At 38.5% G+C, this 22,218-nt stretch overlaps 1 protein-coding gene across 3 annotated transcripts; it reads right to left on the reverse strand.

The window, feature by feature from the left end:
* Window positions 1–576: 576 nt before the first annotated feature.
* AQP4 (aquaporin 4) lies at window positions 577–15,133 on the reverse strand. 3 transcript variants are annotated; one of them, XM_034429649.3, is made up of 5 exons: window positions 14,964–15,133; window positions 9,276–9,690; window positions 6,804–6,968; window positions 4,615–4,695; window positions 577–3,711 (listed from the first exon to the last, which is right to left on the reverse strand). In XM_034429649.3, exons 1-5 carry the CDS (start codon window positions 15,110–15,112, stop codon window positions 3,433–3,435), a joined length of 1,089 nt encoding a protein of 362 aa, XP_034285540.2. In that variant the 5' UTR covers window positions 15,113–15,133; the 3' UTR covers window positions 577–3,432. The 3 variants fall into 3 exon arrangements, with proteins under 3 accessions (XP_034285540.2, XP_034285541.2, XP_087746635.1); XM_034429650.3 differs by lacking the exon at window positions 14,964–15,133 and adding an exon at window positions 14,743–14,875; XM_087890509.1 differs by lacking the exon at window positions 14,964–15,133 and adding an exon at window positions 13,195–13,523.
* Between the last annotated feature and the right edge of the window lie 7,085 nt (window positions 15,134–22,218).

Consider the following 22,218-nt stretch of genomic DNA (forward strand, 5'->3'; position numbering starts at 1 on the left):
CCCACCATCTCCCCTCCTTTGCAAGACATTAGACTCGAGGGAAGAGATACATAGCTATTATCATAATTATCTGGTCAGAGATCTCCATAGTTCATTAAGTTTGAAATGAAGCCATGGGCTACACAATTTTTGCCCAAGGGTTAAATGTTGCACACCCAAGATTTATAGGGTTCAGTTTCAAGATCTCCTTTCCTTAATGTCCCCAAATTATATCAACCGAGCATCAGCATTTCCTTCCACTGACATTAATAGAATTGCATTAAAAAAAATGTTTCTAGAATTTTGTTGGTCCAGTACTTTCCTCTTCCTCTGATTTGGAATCCTTTGCCATGCAAAAAAGTTTTTAAATAACAGACAAAAGTCAGGAAAATTAGAAAGCAGGAAGGATGCAAACATTCCTTTCAGACAATTTTCCAAGCTTTCCTACTAGTCAGCTTTGGTATACCAAATGAGCTGAATTCCATTTGATTTGATTCTATCATAGTTTATGAGAACAAAATGTACAGTATAAATATGTTGTGATAAAACATTAAAAAATACACATTTAAAGAAAAAAATCTCAAGTCAAATATATAGTTGTGTATGAAAAGTAAACCTTTAATGTTTAATAAAATAATTATTACTTATGCAAAACAATTCAGAAGTATCACATGCAACTATATCACATTGTAATTTTTGAGGCTCAATAAATTCATCTTTTTCATATCAATAAAAGGCTGTATGATTTTTCTGATTTTTATGGGTTTGAAAGACATTGAGACTTGGCATTTGTTATGTTTTAAACAACATTTGTTATGTTTAAAACAACTTTTTACAAGCTTTTCAAAGGTTTGATCAAGATTATTTCACATATATTACTTATTTTGAATTTTGTCTATGCAACAATACATGATCTTGGATCAATAACTTTAATGTAGCTCAACTGATATCATATTTTTCCTCATCAGAAGAAAAAGGTCTATCCATGATGCCCCATCCGTGACAATTAATGAAAATTACATGTTAAGGTTTTGGGATGAAGATTAATTGGTAGCAAATTAGACAATCTATATTTGCTCATTTAGAGGGCTAAATTATGTGTTTATTTACATATACATTTATCTGGATTTTTATTTGCAAGAAATATTTTCAAGACACAAAATGCATTGAAGAATCAGTTTACTGCTATTTTTATTGTTCTTTTTTTCAGAAATCCTGACAATCTCACTTTTAATTGACTCAATTAAGTATTTCAGACCTGATAGATGTGTTAAGAAATAATTTCCATAGGAAGGGAAAAAAACCTTATACTGGGCATTGAATACTTTTTCCAGCATATAAATACCCATTATTAGTAAGGTAGTCCCAATCATCATTTCTTGTAAAAATGTGTGTTGCCAGAGTGGGACTATATATTTATCCCTTTTCACTAATCAGCCATTAATGGAGACCAATGAGTTCTGAACAAAAGAGCCATATCTCTACTGAAATTATAATACTGGCTATAGTTAGCAAATGTAAATATTATTACTTTTCAACCAAAAGCACTTGTAGCATATAAACACATGCGTACAATTCACCACATACAATTCACCACATACTATCACATACCATTCCATGCTCTAGTTTAATGTTTGTTGACCTTAGCAACCTTAAGACCTGACAGCTGAAGTCCATATGTTTTAAAGTTCCCAAGGCTGCCAAACACTATTCCAGTTGATTGATTCAGGGTATGTTGGCAATATCAGAAAAGTCAGGATGCTGTTTATGACATATAATTCAAGCCCCACCATTTTTGTATGAATCATGCATGCAACTCCAGAGGAAGGGACACAATCTTGATTTTTTTTGGCCTTCTCTAAATTGATATATGGAGAGATTGCAGACACCACTTAATTGCATTGATTTTACTCCTGTAAAATCCACATAGCACAGGGGTGTCAAACTTGCATCGTCATGTCGTCGTCACATGATGTATTGTGACTTTTCCCCCCTTCGCTAAGCTGGGGGTGGCCAGTGTATGACACATCTGGCCTGCGGGCCATGAGTTTGATACCCCTGCATTAGGTCTTTGCTAATGGTGACTTTCCAATATATACATGTTGAGGGTGAGCAGCTTAAGCCATAAACAGCAGTGACTGTCCAAAGTAACACTCTGTATACTCTCCTGAATAATTTTTCCTTCCCATGTATGCTTTCAAACAGGCAATTAGAAGTAGCTCTTTGTTAGTAAAAGAATATTTGAATGCAAAACATCAGTTACCAAAAAATATTCCAGTAGTATTTTAAACAATTAATAAATAAACCTCTTTATTATAATTACTTTTTTAAAAAAATCACAGTGTATGCAAAATGGATGAGATTAAACATTTCATGTATATAAAATTGGCACAGTAATGCTTCATTTGTTTGAATAAGTGCACTGAAAACAGATCAGCTTCCACCTTTTTCTCATCCCTATACATTTTATCAGTTATATGATGAGCAGCTATACTTTGTGAGATATTTTGCATGGGAAGCGCAATTTTGATCCAGTAGATAAGTTTTGGATTTCAAAGAATCTAGCTACTATGATTTCTAAAGTAGGGATCTTGCCAAAACCTGATCATAATCTCATGAGTTAGGTTTATAAAGAGAAAGCTACTACTTTTAGATGGAGATTAAATGAAATACTATTATAAAGAGAATAATGGATTATAAAAAGAATTTAACAGATTTTTTGAACATAATTTAACTGTGGCCATGGATTTAAGAATGGTGTGGGATGCAAGTAAAGTTTTTATGAGAGGATAGCATACAATATAATACTCAAAAAGGAAAATATAGGCTATCTTGAGATAAAAAAAGAACAATTAAATTTCCAAGGAAGATAAATATTTCTCATCAAATTAAATTTTTTACAACAATAGTTGTTGATGTTAATAAAAGAAATGGATATAAAATGAATTATGCAAAGCAAAAAAAATTGAATTTGCAAATAAATCAGGGAAACATTTAGCATATAAATCAAGAAATGAAAAAAAAAACAATATGGAAATTTCAAAAGGGGAACACTGTATTAATGGATAATATGGCAACATGCACAAAAAAATACATCAATATTATTCTATTTTGTATAAAGGACATAGGATTCCCAAGAAGAAATTAGAATTGAACTATTTTTTAAAATTTTGGAAGATATGAATTTTGGAGCAAATTTCATAAAATGGATGTCTTTTTTTCTTATTTCTTTTGTCTTCTGTCTTCATTATAAACATTAGTTCTTGTTAGTTATATATGTATGCTATCATCTCACATACGATCTGATTAAACAGCTAATTCACTGATGATATTGTCCAACATTTAAAGTTATCTCAAGTGACAAACTCACAACAGATCTGTTTCTTTTATAAGTGGAAAACCATCTGTAGATATACTGGCAGGCTGGTCTCTGTTTTCAGTGCTTCTTGCTAGTCATACGGATGATAGGACCTCATTGGTAGGATCTCTTCCTTTCTTATCATCACCCCTTTCAAGATCAATGAAGTGGACCATTCCAGGTTTCTGGAGTAGATCATCTGTTTCCCTCTGGCTCTTGGGATCTTCTACTTCAATGTATTTTCCTTTGGATTGCTGGGTTGTCTTACTAAGAGTTTCCTTGAACGTGTGCTTAAGGTCATCATCAGGGCAATAGACGTATTGATAAAGAGCGCCTGCCAGGACAGCTCCTATAATTGGTCCCAGCCAATATACCTGTTCAAAATCAGAAGGAGAGGAAATTTGATACAGGCGGATTAAAACTGACTAATAAATGAAAGGGTAGATAGTAAAGTTCCTTTGGCAAATGGCTTGCAATAACATGATTGGTTACCGTCTCCCATACTTCTACAAGGAAATACAAAAGCCAACGTTTATGGTTTAGCAGTAGATATCTTTTCTATACTTTCTGCACAAATACTCAAACCCAGATAAACTAACCACATTTTTAAGATGTCCTTGCCATGTTGTTCCACAATGATACGTTGTGCCCAGGGGTGGGTTCTACTTTACTAGAAGCTTCTGCGCATGTGCAGATCACCTATGATGACATCCGGGGCGGTGGGTGGAGCCTTCTGCTGGTTTTACTACCAGTTCTTGCGAACCGGTCTAAACTGGGGGCAACCCACCACTGCTTGTGCCTTTCCTCGATGAAAATGTGTTAAATGTATTGGATGAAGAATGACTGGTGTTCAGAATTTTGATTGGACCATAATCTGTTTTCTTAATCATGAAGTCTATGATTCATAATGGAAAACTACAAATATAGGAAAGAGACCTGTGGGATTTCCCCCCCAAAAAAGTCAAGCTGAAAACTGCAACTATGGAATCTAAGCCTTCTTTTTAATATGCCCCATGCATGGTGAATGTAAACAAGCAGTGGAGCTTCAATCTTGACTTTTTGACCCCTTCCCCACAGGCGCAGTACCCCCAAAATAATCTTGATTTACCAATCTTAAAAAATTGAAAGGTATCTACAAAACAAAAAGAAAAAAAATCTGGTTGTGCTTTTTTACACAAAAGCCACTTTATAATTTATTACCTTTTTATAAAATAATCAAACAAAATAACAATTATTTGCTCTGGAAAAATAAGGAATACTAATGTATAATAACTTACCCAGTGATCTTTCCAGTTACCCATGATAACTGCAGGCCCAAATGACCGAGCAGGGTTCATGCTGGCCCCTGTGTAACTGATCTGCAGTAGGTATACACAAAGAAATATATTAATATTTGGAAAGGAAGAATATTATTAACCATAAGCAAACATGCTGTTAAAATTCTTATAGAATCATCCTTTTCCAGGGGCACTGAAATGAGGGATGCCAATTCTAGGACTCTTATACATCTCCTTCCTTAGGGGCATATTTGTGGATGAAAACGGTTACCAGGTGTGGTTTTCACCTGCTTGGAAAAGAAACTTGCTGATCTGTTGATGGCATTGCTGGGCTCTTTCTATTGGAGCAGGTAAAATGAGGGACCATTTTTTTTACATAATACACTTGACATCTGAACTCATGTCTGATAATGCCCTTTGAGCCCTTCCCATTTGACTGGCAACACATTTTCTAATTCTTTCTTCATTTTATAAGCGTAGGTTTTGATGATAGAGTACCTTTGACACAATGTACATTTTTGTAGGGACTTAGAAAGAGACAGACCATTTCCAAGAACTGTGCTTTCTCTACAGCTTTGGAAAGGGACATCTGTTTTCCTTCCTTCCTTCCTTCCTTCCTTCCTTCCTTCCTTCCTTCCTTCCTTCCTTCCTTCCTCCCTCCCTCCCTCCCTCCCTACCTACCTACCTACCTATTACCTAGCTACCTTCCCATTGATTCATTCAGTTTCTATAGCTGCTCATTTCAGTTAATGACTCTGGGCAGTGTACAATTCAAAAAATATATTACAGTTAAAACACTCACAACATTTTAAAACAATAAAAAACAATAAAAAATATGGCTATTGGGACATTAAATGACAACAAGTAGATTCATACATTGCACTGTTAAAAATGAGCATGTTATTGTTCTATGAATTAAACAGTCTGATAGAATAGCACCTGAGCCACAGTTCATCAGATACAAATACTATAAATAAATAAATATTATAAATAAATAAATTTCAAAATATGCATGTGTATGCATGCACGCAGACATATACACACACAAGTATATCCTTATATAGCATAAGGATACTAGTTACTTGACGGACTGCCTGTTCCAGAGGTGGGCTTCAGCAGGTTCTGACCAGTTCTGGAGAACTGGTAGCGGAAATTTTGAGTAATTCGGAGAACAGGTAGTAAAAATTCTGATTGGCCCCACCCCCATCTATTCTCTGCCTCCCAAGTCCCAGCTGATCGGGAGGAAATGGGGATTTTGCAGTAAACTTCCCCTGGAGTGGGGAGGGAATGGAGATTTTACAGTATCTTTCCCCTGCCACGCCCACCAAGCCATGCTACCTCCATCAAGCCACACTCACAGAACCGGTAGTAAAAAAAATTTAAACCCACCACTGGCCTGTTCCCTATAGTATCTTCCCAATCCCTTCAATCTGGGTGGGTTAGGATGCTCTAGGGTCCTTCAATTAAACAATGTCATCCATTGGGTTCCCAGAAGTACAATGCCTTCTATCTGCAATGCCTGCTGTCTGAAATGAGGTTTTCCCCAAGATCTGGATTGCCTCCATTCTGTTGTTGTTCAGAAAAAGTATTGAAGACTTTCCCACATTCCCTCTGGTCTGTTATGCTTGCCATCATTGCCCTTTGATTGATACCATTGTAATTACAGAGAGTTGCCCAGAATCATTAGGAGTTCGGTGGCATACAGGTTAAATAAATAAATAAACAAACAAACAAACAAACAAACAAATAAATAAATAAATAGTAGTAGTAGTTATTATTATTATTATTAAAAATAATATTTTTTCATTTATTTACTTTAGGTGTTTGTTAAACAATGAAGTGAACCAGCATTATTTCAAGTCATATACTAAGTAAGCTAAAAAAATTAATATAAAATAAAATTAATTATATATTTATACATACACACATATTTTGTGTATATTTATACACACATGCAAAGAGCAAGAGAAACATATAAGAATATTATTAATTTTAATATAGATTTGACTCAAATGATTCCAAATATACTTGCTTGGGTATAAATATTTTAAATATAATTAACTGAAAGTTACAGCCTCTGACCATAAATGGGTTTCACAATAATAAGCTAATAGGCTACTTAGAACATTGCTACTCTACATAATTTATAAGTACCTAGCTAAAAAAAGCTAACGAAAGAAGCAACTTACAGCAAATAGATGTCCTATTGCAACCGATAGTCCAATTGCCAATGCCACAGAACCAGTGACATCATTTCGCTTAGAATCACAGCTGGCAAAAATAGTAAAAACCAGCTGGAAGGTAATTATCAGCTCCACCAAGAGTCCATGTCCACTGGAAAGTTCTGCATGTATCTAGAAGAGGAAACACACAGGGAGCCAGGCAGCATAAATAAAGTGTGAAATTGTAATTACCAACCCGCTAATTAAAACAGTTTCAAAGTAAATAAGTGTTGTGGAAAGAAAGAAAATAGAATAAGGCAAGGAAATAATACACTGTTAAAAGCCTTTTAAGTACAGCCTCTTGGGTAATCTGGGCTTCCTTGACAGGTGGCTCTGAAAGGCTCATTAGCCATTGGATTGTTGGGATACTGAGATGTGTATTTTGTGTCTTCACATGAACAGCCCTGCTCTAAACATGAGATGGTTTGCTTGCCTGATTGTAGTGTAGATCCAGCTAATATGGCTTATATATTGTGTCCCAAAGATACTTTTTCAAGAGGCAACTGGACTTTCTTGTTTTTCTTTGAAGACGTTTTGCTTCTCATCCAAAAAGCTTCTTCACATCTGAACTGAAGAAGCTTCTTAGATGAGAAGCTAAATGTCCTGAATGACTGAGAATCTCCATAGACACATTGCGTTATATACTGTAGGTGACAGTAGTAAATTAAGCCAATGTGATGTATTCTCCAAACCATGATGAACATATGTTTGTGTGATGCATACACCCACCAACAGCCTTACACGCAACCTAACATCAGCTGTGGCCCTTATTTATATTTATATGTGTATATGTACAAAATAGCCCCCTTCCTTTCTTGGGTTTTGATGGGAATTTCAAACAAGATTCTTAAGAATACAGGTATTTTTCTATTTTTTTTTCTTCAGCAGATCCATGATTTAGTTTTCTGTTATGAACCCATTAATTAGCTCTTACTCAATTAATTTCAGTTTCAAATAAAAATTGACAGCATGTAAGTGCAGTTTCATATCCTGCAGTGAGGTTAATTGATAGAAGAGAACAAAGCTAGAACCAAAAGCAAAGTCTATTTTAAAAAAACATTATCTTAAATATACACTTTTTTTTGTTTTAATATATTTATACTTTTGTCTTAAAATATTTCATGCCTGGATATTATACCTTATATCAATTCTTTTTTTACTTAGAAATATCTACTAAGGAACAATTCTTAAGTACAGAATTAAAAAAAACTGCAAAAAGCTACTTCAAATGTATTCGAATAAAAACAGTTCCTTGCTTTAAGTTAAACTGTATATGCCCCCCACAGTTTATTAGGACCTGATACATGCATATAACTGTTGTGAAATATTTAGCAGTTAGTTTACAGTAAAGAATGGATTTAGGGGGCACAGGGCACCCTGCCTATCAAAGTTTCTTATTAACATTTTTCTTTAAGGCATTCTAAATCCGTTCAAAGAAATACATTCCATGTGGGCCTGGGTTTTATCAAAAGGTCACTTTTGAATTAAAAAATAATCACATGAACCACTTGAGAAACTGCTATTCAAATTTTAAAGCAGTTTCTCAAAATACTTTCATTAGGTTTGTATAATTCTAAACACCTTATATTCATTTTAGCCCTTGGCATCCACATCATCATCATCTATAATAATAAAAAGATGCTGAATGAATTTAAGTTATCCAGATCGTGTTCAAAAATCTATGCTAAAATATGAATGAGATTTAGAATGTTTGTTTGTATATTAATGTGACTCACCTGAATGTGAGTCCACATTGGAAAATCATTTGTTTTGTAAACTTATAGGTATGTGTGTCATTTTTTATTCTGAATTTATTAACCGGGCATTGTTCCCCAATACAGAGATCAATTAAAACCATTTTCTGGGATCCCCAATCTAATATCTGTGGGTATGGTTTGCTCCCACAACCATGGCCCACAACCAAAGAGCTGTGGTGGCGCAGTGGTTAAAGTGCAGTACTGCAGGCTACATTTGCTGACTGCCGATTGCCAGCAGTTCGGCAGTTCAAGTCCCACCAGCTCAAAGTTGATTCAACCTTCCATCCTTCTGAGGTTGGTAAAATGAGGACCCAGATTGTTGGGGGCAATATGCTGACACTGTAAACTGCTTAGAGAGGGCTAAAAGCACTGTGAAGCGGTATATAAGTCTAAGTGCTATTGCTATTGCTATTGCTACTGCACAGTGTCTTTAATATGAAAAGAAAATGTCTAGTGAAGATATTGGACTAAGTCTGGGGAGGAGAACCTAATTTCAAGTCCACCTTTAGCTATGCAAATTGATTGCCTGACTTTGGATCAGTCACCCTCTCAAGTAGGGAGAGGTTCTTCAGCCATTTTCAAAAAGAAATTGCTTTTCCCCATTCAGCAAATGCTAAAATCTGCTTGCAAGGCTTGAATTCTGTCTTATTAGAAAGGGTAATTCTCCATTCTTTCAACCTACCTGGGTAACTCCCAGTCCCCCAATTACACTTGATGGTGTGACCAGATAGAGTAAGCCTGCCCCTGCAATGGCACCCAGGCATTGGGCTACAATATAGAAAACTGACTTGGCAAGGCTGATCTTCCGAGTGCAAACCATTGCAACGGTCACTGCAGGGTTAATATGGCCACCACTGATATGTCCAATGCACTGGACCATTGTTGCAATGCTGAGTCCAAAACACAGAGAAATAAGGACCATGTCCACAGGCAAGGGTTTTTCAATCCCACCCCAGTTGATTGTAGAGCCAAGGCTGAGGAAAACAAAAATGAGCATGGCCAAGAATTCTGCTGACACAGACTTCCAGAAGGACTTGGTCCAGATGCCTTTAAATGCTGCCATGACGGCCTCACAATTACACCATCGGCCACACTTACTGAAAAGGAAAACAAAGCAGCATAAGCATGTGATCCTATCATTTAAGAAATGCTTTAAAAATGAACATGCTATCATTTGCAAAGAACTAATAACAGGAACAGCTTGTAAGAATCTATCACAGACCTGTAATTAGCCAATAACAGTCTCACATCTGCATGGAATGAAGAATGGGGGGGGGGAGAGGAGAGATCCCATCTGATCATTTCTATTCTACATTGTCATACTTTTATTGATACTCTCCACCTCTGAGGGAAGAATTACCTGAATCAGGAAAACTAGGGATACTTGCCATGAAAAAATAAGATTGACACTCAATGCTATCCTAGGTCTCAAGAGCTCCAGTAAATTGTCTCTTTAGAGCTATCCAAGGTGCTGCAAGTTCAGCCTGGATATTTCAAGTCTTCCCTGTTGCTTAAAGTGTGATCTCCTTGAGTCAGCAGAAAATGAAGCCAGCATGAAATGTGCAGTGTCCATTGCCTCTGTTCCCAATTACTGACAACCACTTGATTTTTCCCCAATATAATGGGTGTCACAGCCTATTAGATTTTTTTATATTTTGAGTCTGCCTTTGGATGATGTTAGAACAATGGGAAGAAATGACACTTTAACAGTGATAAAATATTTCAGTTTGTTTCATTCATGGGCTGAGGTGAGATGAAGGCAACATCCTGAGGATACAGCAGAAAAAAAAAAGATATTGCCATGGTTTATTCCATGGTTAAATGCAAGTATCTGAGTAAGGTGAGCATTATTCTATATGGATGCCTGCTCATTAAGACATCTGGACAATGCATGTCTTCTGGCTTTTGTTCTTTTGTGATATGACTTCTGTTCTATGGGTCCTACATTTCTGCTTTGATGTTGACTTAGTTTTCCATACTATCTCTTCTTCCTCCCACTGCTTACTACTACCAGCATTGTTCCATCCACTGCTTCTATCTATAAGCATAGGATTCTAATAGAATCCTATTTTGCCTCTCAGTCCTACCAAAGACCAGCTAGGCTAACAATGCAAAGCTACATGTCAATTATATCCTTTGGATTTTATTTTTACCATCTGTTGTCTTCTATCTGTGGTCACATTTCCTCAGAACTAAAGCTAAACAGTTACTTTTATTTCAATCTTTTATAACTTCAAGTTATGCACTGAATGTGTATCCATCATTCCACAATCATGTAGACCCTGGGTTAGCAAGGACAATATATCTAGAAAGCACAAATTGGGGAAGGTTATTCTACATAATGCTTTTATGGAATAGAATCAAGATTTTGGTCATATAAAGGTAAGGGTTTCTCTTGTCCAGTTATGTCCGAATCTAGGAGGTAGTGCTCATCTCCGTTTCCTAGCTGAGAATCCAGTGTTGTCCAAAGGCATTTCAATGGCCAGTATGACTATACGCAGAGGCACATGGAATGCGGTTACTTTCCCATCAAAATGATGTCTATTTATCTACTTACATTTGCATGATTTCGAGCTGCTAGGTCAGCAGGAGCTGTTATATATTTAATTTTAAATATTAATATTTAAATGAAGTTTTCAAAAGTTTACAGGGTACGTGATACACTTTAAGAGCTTCCAATAACTATATTTTGAGTTTTAAAATGAAATGTTTTTGTTTTAGGACTACATAATAGAAAAAATAGATATGCTTCTATTTAAACAAGAGCATAAAACAAGTGACATACAGTGAAAGGGTGGGAGTCAGAAACACCACACAAGTCTTCCAAATTTCTCTTTGTGCAGCATTCCTGAAACATTAAAATCATCCTGAAAGACAGCTAAATTAGCAAGTGATAATTTATCTGGACCAGAAATGAAGTAAAGGGAAATTTTTTATTTATCTGCTCAAAGTTGTCATCTTTTGTAATGGTGAAGAATTGGTATTCCCAAATCATACTGGATGTTTGTGAATTCCAAAAATACTTTTGCAGAATAAGTACTTTTGCTTGGAATAAGTGACAAACTTGTGAAATGATGAAACTTGATCAGAATAAGCTACAACCAACAATTGATTTCACTGATCATGTAATCTATATTAGAGAATGCTAAAATTGAAAGATAGCAAAAGAGGCTTTCTTTTTGTCTGTCTCTTGTTATCAGTACCCAAAGCTGTGGTCCCAATTATCCAAATGTTGTACAGATATATTCAATATCCTGCATACCAGCACATCCAAAATGCTATTATGGCATCAGCCCATATTATGGGCTGTTGGCAACGTGAAAGTATTTCACAACTGCAATGTGAATGAACTATGGCAGCCTGAAGATTTATGGGATGTAGGTCCTCAGATTACAGTACATATGTCCAGTACCATGAATACTTAAACAGGCTATTTGTTTCTGGCCTGAGCGCCAAGTGCCCCTTTTCAAATTCCCTCTTCAAAGAGATAAATATAAGCCCATTGCTGCTGGTTTTTTCCTTGAAAAAACAAACCAAAATACTCTGCAAACACAGTTTAGCAAAAAAATTGTGCTGCACTTGGCTGGAAAATGTCAACTCTAAGGTTTTTTCTTGTTGACATTATTTTTGTGTGTGGTTTAGAGTTCTTAAAGCTACCTCAGAAGAGCAACATGCCTCAAAAGGATGGCTTTAAGCGCAAAACCACTCATTACCTTGTCCATTGCTTGATGCCAATATTGCATGGTTTGAATCTCAGCCCAAAGTGAACCACCATCCAGATTTTAGGCCTGCCTCCTCCCAACTGTGTTCTTCAAATCAGTTAGACTTCAGCTTCCTTGACCTCTTAGACTGGATGGGGTAGATATCCTAGTGTAGATCAGGGATCTCCAACCTTGGGAACTTTAAGCCTGGAGAACTTCAATTCCCAGAATTCAAAATTCAGAGTTCAAAACAAAGCTGGCTGGGGAATTCTGGGTCTTGAAGCAGTGGTGAAATCCAAATTTTTTTACTACCGGTTTTGTGGGCATGGCTTGGTGGGCATGGTATGGCTTGGTGGGCTGGCTTGGTAGACCTGGCAGGAGAAGGATACTACAGAATCCCCATTCCCTCCCCACTCCTAGGGAAGGATATTGCAAAATCTCCATTCCCACTCCACTCTGGGGCAAGGCAAAGGTGGTATTTGCCGGTTTTCCAAACTAGTCAAAATTTCTTCTACCGGTTCTCCAGAACCTGTCAGCACCTGCTGGATTTCACCCCTGAGTTGAAGTCCTCCAGGCTTAAAGTTCCCAAGGTTGGAGACCCCTGGTCTAGATGGATGGTCTCACTCTCCCTGGGGAGGAGTGAAGTCCAGCACAAAGGGCCTTTTCTTTAACTGCTTCAGGAAAGCTTTCAGGAGACCCAAAATCCACTTGCTCCTCGCGGGATCTGCTCTCTGCATCAGGCGGGCTTTGAAAGGGAAGGGAAGGCAACTTCTCTACCTAACAAGAACTTCGCACCAAGAGATATTTCCATCCCGCACCGGCTGCAACTCCTAGATTCCCTTTTCCCCCAAACAGAAGCATCCGAGCCGCGTTTCCTCTGACAAGTTTTGAGCGACCTACTTTCCAGCCGGAGCCTTTCAGTCGGGAGCTTGGGGGGTGGAGATGGGAAGGGAAGGGAAGACACCCCCAGACGGTCGTTGCAGGCACGGAAATGAAAGCCTTTTATCCCGGCGCGAAGGGGCTCCGGGTTTCGGCAGGTCAGCAGAGACCGAAGAGGAAGGCAGCGCCAGTCTAGAAGGCTAGAAAGAAAAGGACTGGAAGGCCAAGGGAGCGCGCGGGGCATCCCCGGGGAGCCGAGCTGGGCAAGATTTGTAGCGCGCCGCGGATGCAGCTTCTAACGGGCTCCGCGTCCAGAGGCGCTGCGATCTGTTTACGAGGCAGCGCAAACTGCTGGCAAAGGAGTTTTTTCTAGGATCCTTTCCAAATACGTAGGTGAAAAGGACGGGAACTGCCCTTGACATTTAGCTATTACAAATCTCCCAGGTTTAACGTTTCATACAGTTATACGCTCACCGAGCTTCCACAAGCTCTCTCTCTCTCTCTCTCTCTCTCTCTCTCTCTCTCTCTCTCTCTCTCTCTCTCACACACACACACACACACACACACACACACACACACACGGTGCCAACGGTACGAGAAACGCACGCAAGTGTCTTTCTTTAAAAAAAACATCTCTTTTTTCAAAAAGTAAAGAACCATTAGATTAAACAACAAGGCAAGGTGCAACGGTACTTGGGGTAGGGAGCGGTAAAGGAACCAAAGCTAATCAGAAAGTCGTGTGTAATTTCCAACAATTTCCAACAGGATTCTATTCTATACTATTCCCTAAGGCTGCATTACTATTACTATTAGTCTTCAAACCTTTATCACCCATCTCCTCCCACTTATGACTGCATGGCAGTAACTTTGTTGCTTGTATCCTTACGATTTATATTGATATTGATTGTTTTCTGATGGCTTATTTGTACCCTGTGACTATCATCAAGTGTTGTACCTTATGGTTCTTCACGAATGTATCTTGCCCTTTTATGTAGACTGAGAGCATATGCACCAAGGCAAATTCCTTCCTATTGTATTCTAGGTCAATAAAAGCACAGTGGCACAATCCAACGGGCAGGGGTTCCGCACTCGGCTCGCTGGTTTTTTGGGGAGGGAGGGCTGGTTGGGAGGGAAAACGGGAGCGGGAGAGGGAAGGGCTCCAAAAGGCAAGGGGATCCAAGACCGTGGTTCTAAGCCAAGACCGTGTCCCGCAACGCCTCTGCCCTCTTATTGACTGGGCCGGTTACCTCTGAAGACCCTTCGCAGAGAGCCTTATCCCGACTCGCGTTTACTCCCCTCTTCCAAAACTTCTCGCTACGGTCCCTCACATTTCGGAGGAGGGACTCGCGTGGGGGCCTCTCCCATCTCTCAGTAGACCTGGCCAGTCCCCCGACCCAAGAAAGGTTGGGTCTCTTCCGTGAGTACCTCTTGGCCGAGGGAGGCCGAGGGAATCGGACAAAGGGGCCAGGGGACAATCGGGGGAAGGAAGGCAGCCCAGGCGCATCTTTCCAACCGAGGTACCCCAAGCGATCCCCACCATCCCCCACCCCGCCCGGTCATTCGACTCACCCCCAAGCTCTGGGCGCCGCTTCGTCGCTCATGCCTTCTCGCGTGTGGCGCGCCTGGCTAGAGCCCGAGCCGCGAGAGGGGGAGTGGCGGAGCCCGGGGTGCTTGGGGGAATCGGGTTACTGCTTCTCTCTGGCCCGGTGGGCTTTTCCAAGTGGAGGCTGTGGGCCGAGCAGCTGGCCAGGCGTTGGGTTATATTTGAACTCCGAATAACTTTCCCATACCTGATCAACCCGAAAGGGGTGGAGCCGCCTCCCGCAGCCCGAGCGCCTGCTGCCGAGGAAGGGAGAGGAACGGAGCGCGCCGGCGGTTGGCTCGCGATCTCAGGCTCTGGGCTGGAACAGCCTTCTCGGGACTTGCCAGCCCTTGCCATGAGTGGAGTCCAAAGGGAAGCTTGTTGTGCCTGAGCTGGGGAGCCCCCCCCGCCCCCACTCCGGTCTGGCTCGTGGCAAAGCAGAACGGCTTGACCCAGAAGTAGCACGCTCGCTGCACGCAAAGGAAGTACTCGGCCTCTTGGTCTGGACCTCCCTCGCCCTAAACTCTGCTTTGTTTAATCATGATGTAAGCACAAGTGCCTGGGATCAGGCAAGCCATGAGTTGGGTCTGACCTTTCTCAAGACTGTGAGAAGTCCAGCAGCAGGAGATTCATTGGATCTCCACCTGACTTTCTCCTGCCTGCATCCTAGGACAACATAAATTTTCCTCTATTATTTTCTTTTCATTTAGGTCAGTGGCCCAATAAAAGATACAGAGTGGAGTGGAGTGAGATAGTATAGTATAGTATAGTATAGTATAGTATAGTATAGTATAGTATAGTATAGTATAGTATAGGATAGGATAGGATAGGATAGGATAGGATAGGATAGGATAGGATAGGATAGGATAGGATAGGATAGGATAGGATAGGATAGGATAGGATAGAACAGGAGAAGAGAAGAGAAGAGAAGAGAAGAGAAGAGAAGAGAAGAGAAGAGAAGAGAAGAGAAAAGAGAATTCGTTATTGGCCAAGTGTGATTGGACATACAAGGAATTTGTCTCCGGTGCATAAGTACATACAAGCAACAAGTGACAAATCATGATTATAAGTATGAAGAGAAAGCCCCAAATACTGAAATGACTATAAGAGTTACAGTTTAATAGATTAATGTTTTTGTTTTGATTGAAAAATATTGTCCCATCATCTTATTTTAATCGCTGCACACCACACATAGAATTGAACTCTTCGCTGTGTGAACCCAGCAGGTACTCTGCCTCCCTTACGGCAGACTTAACAGACCTTGAAGTATCCAAGGGCCTTCATTCTGGCGGGGTGTCTTGCTTCTTCCCCTCAGCTCTCCTTGATAGCTGATATGTGAAGATTCCCCATCCAGAGAGACAATGGATGTACAGAAACAATAGAGTATCAGCTTCTTCAATGCTTAGAGATATTCATAATAGCTTTATTTCAGCATTATTACGGTTCATATATATCCAGGGATTACAGGACAATTCTACACTTCCCTGATGCATTCATACAAACCCTGCTACAATGTACAATGTAGCCAGATTCTGTGTTGCAACACTTGAAATATGTCAGAAAATGACCTGTGTCAGAAGTCAGTTTTAATGACCATTATGGAGTTTTTAATTATTTATATTAGTTTCAATTTACCGTGTTTTATGTCCTCTTATTGTTTTTATCCCTCCTTTTAGATTGTTTAAATATTTTAATCTTTATTTTTTTTTTTTAGCTTTTTATGTGGTTTTATATTTGTATTGTTTATATTTTTTTGTACGCCACCTTTCTTATACTGGTCTTTGGCCCTAATAAAGGTTGATGTGATTTGATATGATTTTATGTATGGGAATTGGGACAAACCTGCGCCTAAATTGGGGCCATGGGCTGTTCTAAGCCTTATCATGTAGACTTTGTGTGAACCTACTCATGATGTTTCTATCCTATAGCTGTTTCTTCCCTCATCTATAGACAGCAAATATGCAACTTTTGTATCCAACATTTAGTACAAATTAGGCATTAAAAATTGTAAAAAGCAAGTTGAAAATTAAAGTGAGGCTCGTCTTTGAAAGCACACTAAACCCATTAGACAGGTTTTCCTGTGGCTTTGTTGATCACCTGATGCTTATCCCATGCTGCTTATAGTAAGGTTTCCATGAACAACCTGTCTTAAGAATTGGAACGCATACTGTGCATAAGACTTTCAAGATTCTTTGAAGGTTTACTGGAAAACAAAGCAGACAATATTGCCCTAAATTGGCCAATAGTACAAAAACAATTTTGTCCTTATTTTTAATAAAAACAAATGCAATCTGCAAAGACATCCGAGAACAAAGATGTATACTCTTCCGTTTCCCACTCTGAAACATATCCAGTGTAATCCTGATTTTCTATTTAATTTTGGCTTTCCAGACTGGAAAGTGTAATGGTATTGTACAAGTTTCAGACTTTGAACATTTTGATCCAATGTTGGCCAGTTCATTAAGTCTTAAGAAATGCTTCATCCCTTGAAATTTATATCAAAAACTCCCACAAGAAATCAGTCAAGGTTTTGCTCCATTGCTGCAGGCTGCAGTCTCAGGAGTTTACTAGGACTATACTTTTCCAGCAGAGAAGAATTCTCATGTTGCCAGAGAAGACAGTCGTCTGCTGAGAAAGTAGACAAGGAAACTTAATTGATTTGAACATTTTAGAGTTTCTTTTGGCTTTTATGGAAACATACAAAAAATAGCTTGTTTTCTTATGTTTTACTTAAATAATTAGGTAATAATTTGCTACAAGGAATAACAGTGATATATAACAATGGTAAATAAAACAGAAATTGTGCATTGGTGCACAAGTGCAAGTTCAGCTGACTTCATATCTCTGCCTGTGGTACTTGGCGATAATTCCTTCCTCTTGCGACAAGAACCTAGAAATATTAAATCATATGGTTTGTTTTTGGGACTCATCCTTTTTAGTCACACATCCTAGAACCAATTAACGATGTGTGACAAGGTGCCACTGTACTAAATATGTTTATGACATAGCTGGACTAAAGCCTTTGGGACATCTAGCTATTGATGTTGCCATCAAGCAAAAAAGAAAATAATAAATAAAAGAAAATAATAACATAACATAAAATAAATAAAAGAAAATAAAATCTGAAGCTACTAAGATTATGGGAACATGGGATCTAGAACATAGATCATAGAAATGATCTATGTTCATAGAAAAGCTCAGTCCAATGAAAAAAATAAATGAAATAACTACAAATTGACATGCCACCAGTAAATAGACTAGATTGCACAGTTTCAATCAGATTGAAGTTTATTATTCAGGTCATGAAAAACAAAGAAGGAATGGCATTACTTTTCTAGTTAGGAAGTTTATAGCAAAAGTGGTACTTGGCTATAATGCAATTAATGACTGAATAATATCAATTACACTTTGTGGACAACCCTTTAATATAACGATCTTTCAAGCTGATGTCTATGGATTTTCTCAGTTATTCAGGTCATGTTTGTTCCAAAGGTTCTTTTTCAAAAAAGGCAGCTGGACTTTGTTTTTCCTTGAAGACCTTTTGCTTCTCATCCAAGATGCTTCTTCAGTTCTGATTGAATGTTGGAAGATGGAAGGATTTGTAATCCTTGCAGTCATCTTGTCATTGACACTCATTCTGATAGTGGTTGAGGACACTTGGAGGTTTATCTGTGCCTTTAGGGTCACCTGAATAGTTCAAATGGCTGTGAAGCCTTCTTGGAATTGCTGAAAGGACTGTGTTGTAAACAGGAGATAGGACCAGTGTGGGTTTCAAATTTTTTTACCACCAGTTCTGTGGGTGTGGCTTGGTGGGCGTGACATGGCATGATGGGCATGGCTTGATGGGCATGGCAGGGGAAGGATACTGTAAAATCTCCATTCCCTCCCCAATTCAGGGGAAGGTTACTGCAAAATCCCCATTTCCTCCCAATCAGTTGGAACTTGGGAGGCAGAGAATAGATGGGGGTGGGGCCAGTTAGAATTTTTACTACTGGTTCTCTGAACTACTCAAAATTTTCGCTACCAGTTCTCAAGAACTGATCAGAACCTGCTGAAACCCACCTCTGGATAGGAGGTGTTGTATCCCTCACTCTCTGTTGAGATGGGGCTGTCCAATCTTATTGTAGATAGTCTCTTTGACCCCTCTTTCAAATCAGTAGTCTTCCCTGTCCTGAATGTGGTGGACTTTGCTGTTTTCCAAAGAGTGACCTTTGTCTTTCAAATGCAGATTGACTGTTGAATCTTGTCCTGGTGGGTTTGTTCTCCTATGTTGTGTCATGCATTTGTGAAGTTTTTTTTTTTAAATTTGATTTATATGCCACCCTTCTCCAGAGACTTAGGGCGGCTTACAATGCGTTAAGCAATAGCCTTCATACTTTTGTATATTTATACAAAGTCAGCTTATTGCCCCCACAAACTGGGTCCTCATTTCACCTACCTTAGAAAGGATGGAAGGCTGAGTCAACCTTGAGCCTTGGAGAGAGTCGAACCAGCAGTAAATTGCAGGCAGCTGTGTTAATAACAGGGTGCTTATACCACTGTACTATCAAGGCTCAAGTGGTTGTTTTGTTTCTCCAATATGCAGAACTGTACATGTCTCATACATATTTCATTTTACACAGTTGACACATTTTTTGGGAAGTCTTAGGGAACTTCTCTAAGAAAGACTTAAAATATGATCTGACCTTAAAAGAAATCTATGTTGAAAGAGATTATTAGAAAAGCAAATACTATTTTATAACTTTGGTAGATATTCTAAAATCTAATTGGTATCTGTGGGATAACAACATCTAAGTCTCAGTGATGTGACCCTAATCTACAATCAATTTTTTTTAAAAAAACGCATTAGATAAATTTAGGTATGTTTAAACCCTAATTTTTGAGTAGGGGAAGAAGCATTGCTTCTGGACAAAAAGGTTGAGGTTAGGGCTCAATTTTTTTCAGTCCCATATCCGTCTTCAAAAATGAGATTCTCATTCTATAGCCAGACATCATTGGTGTTGTTGTTATTGTTTTTTTGGGGGGAGGGGGGACTGTAGTGAAAGCATGACAGAAAGAATTCCTATAGTATAATTTTATAATAATGCTTTCACTCAGTCACATTGTTAGCAATTGGGATTGCTAAAATCCCTGGGGATGCAAGAAAGTTGTCTGAAGAAAATCTATACTGATGAGAAACATTGGATTTCACATGCCAGTCATTCACTATGTGTAGTTCCTCTCCAGCTGAAGCTTCAGATTTGTTATTTCACTGCCAGTGTTGAGTTTCTATTACCATTAAATCCAAAATAAAATTCTTTTCAGCTACACGCATCATTGAAGCAATTATCCATAAGCCTCCAGTTGTGAAACTTTTAAAACTGGAAGTGGGAATTCAAAGGAGTACTGTAGGCACAAAAGCAAATGTATACATATGTTTTTCTCTCTCTCTCCCTCCTTCTCTCTCTCCCTCCTTCTCTCTCTCCCCTATCTAAACACCACCGGGGGGGGGGGGGCAGGCAGACATCAGTTAGGCATAGGCATATTTCTCTTTTAACAAAGAAATTACCAGGAATCTATGAGTATACCGATTCAGCTCTAAAATGTTATATATGTTCCACAGAATACAACGTTTCCTGTCAGTGATTTATAGAGATTTTTATTACTTTGATTGTAGTTAAACAAAAACTTCTTATTTACTAATTCAGTGAGCATGCCCAAAATTATCTGTACTACACAGGTTAGTATGAAAACCAATTAAAATTGTCTTAGTTAGCTTAAGTGGGACAAGTTGTCTCTGAAATTATAAAAAAATAAAGAAAAAAATGCATGAAACCTAAAATCCCTTTTCCTTCTTTGACTTTTCCTGTAATCAGCACCACTGCTGCCCTCCAATTTCCATATGACCCAAATACTGGGAAATGGTAATAAAAGGCCTGTAGCTCATGGGTCTGTTGTAGAAGTAATGAATGTCAGGATTCCAAGTAACACCCCTAACGAAAGAAGATTCCGAGGCTAGAAGTTCCTCAAAGTTTCACTGTATTAGAGATGTCATATTGGCACATCTGGGAAAACCTGAATCTGAAAGCTTCCAGGTTTTCTCCACCCAAAAGAAAGTCCAAGTCCCTGCCCCGGCACCCACATGTCCATCAAGTGGCCCAATCAATGCACTGTTCCAACTGGAGATGCCTCCCAGTCACATCACTCCAGGAGCAGGGCAGAATGTCCTTGACTCTCAGAGAAAAGAATGTTATTCTGGCTAGATATCTCTCCAACTCCAATCCCCCCTCCCAGTTTCCCATAGCACTAAATATGGCAGCTCTGAAGAGCTAAAGTAAAAGATGGCTTCCAAAATTGACAATGAAGAGATTACAGGGCCCTTTCAGAAGATTCTCTTTACCCCACACACTGCCTAATCCAGCAGGAAAGGGGTTAGAAGAGAGTCCTATACTAGGAAGCAAGGAAGAAAGGCCTTCACACACTCAAATTGTTTAAACATCCCCACAACTCCTGTTGAGTTATAGATGATAATATTCATCTGCTAAAAATATCTGTAAAATCTTGGCACAAAACAGCAGGGCTAACAGGAAGGACTACAATGTATAAGGCATCTTCCATTAAAAAGAGATACTTTTTGAATTTACACCTTATTTACACATCTTATTTGGTACTTATTTGGTTTTCACTTTTGTGCCATTTGGGAACCTACCAAATTGTAGTCTATTCAAGAAATTTAATAAACAGAGGCTTAGGGTAGACATAAACTCAACTTCTGCTTGTCAAAGATGCAAAACATTTGAAGACTTCTGTCCTTTTCTTTACTAGGACTTCTGTTTGTTTGTTTAAATTGGAGGACATCTGAACTATTATCAGAAACAACATGACAAACAAACCTAGGAATCAGTGAATGACTAAAAAGCCTCAAATATTTTTCACTGGCACTTTTCTGACAATATTCACTTGGCCTCATTTCTCTTAGGAAGTATTTAAAGAACCATTTAAAGAAGTAAATGAAACCATAATTCATTCCACTAATTCTAACCTTGATGCTCTCCAAATGGGTTTAAACCAAGTGGACCATGGAAGTTAAAGAGTCCAAATGGCTGAAAAAGCTTGGCTCATATCATGTCCATGTTTTATTTAGGATACCTTTAACATTGAAGTGGGGAAAATATTCTTAGTCTTTTATTTTTATTTTCCTAATACAGTAAGTAGTAGTGAATGAAACTTAAAACACTGGCTTTGTCATCAGAGGATGAGATCACCTGGATTTTTCATTACCGTAAAAAGAAACTAATTGATTCTTTCCAAGCCAATACGTTTAGTTATTATCTAATAAATGCAAACAGAATGTCCAAGAATGAACTTCTGATTCTGAATGACAGGTGCTTAGCTCCCTTCATTCAGCATACCAACACAACTCAGCAAGCAGAAAAAATTTGGCAGAAAGAAAATGGATAGTTTAGTGTGAATGTACTCTGGAA

The sequence above is a fragment of the Pantherophis guttatus genome, chromosome 3, assembly GCF_059756535.1.
Source record: "Pantherophis guttatus breed Tessera chromosome 3, ASM5975653v1, whole genome shotgun sequence".
In the NCBI taxonomy this organism is placed as follows: Eukaryota; Metazoa; Chordata; class Lepidosauria; order Squamata; family Colubridae; genus Pantherophis; species Pantherophis guttatus.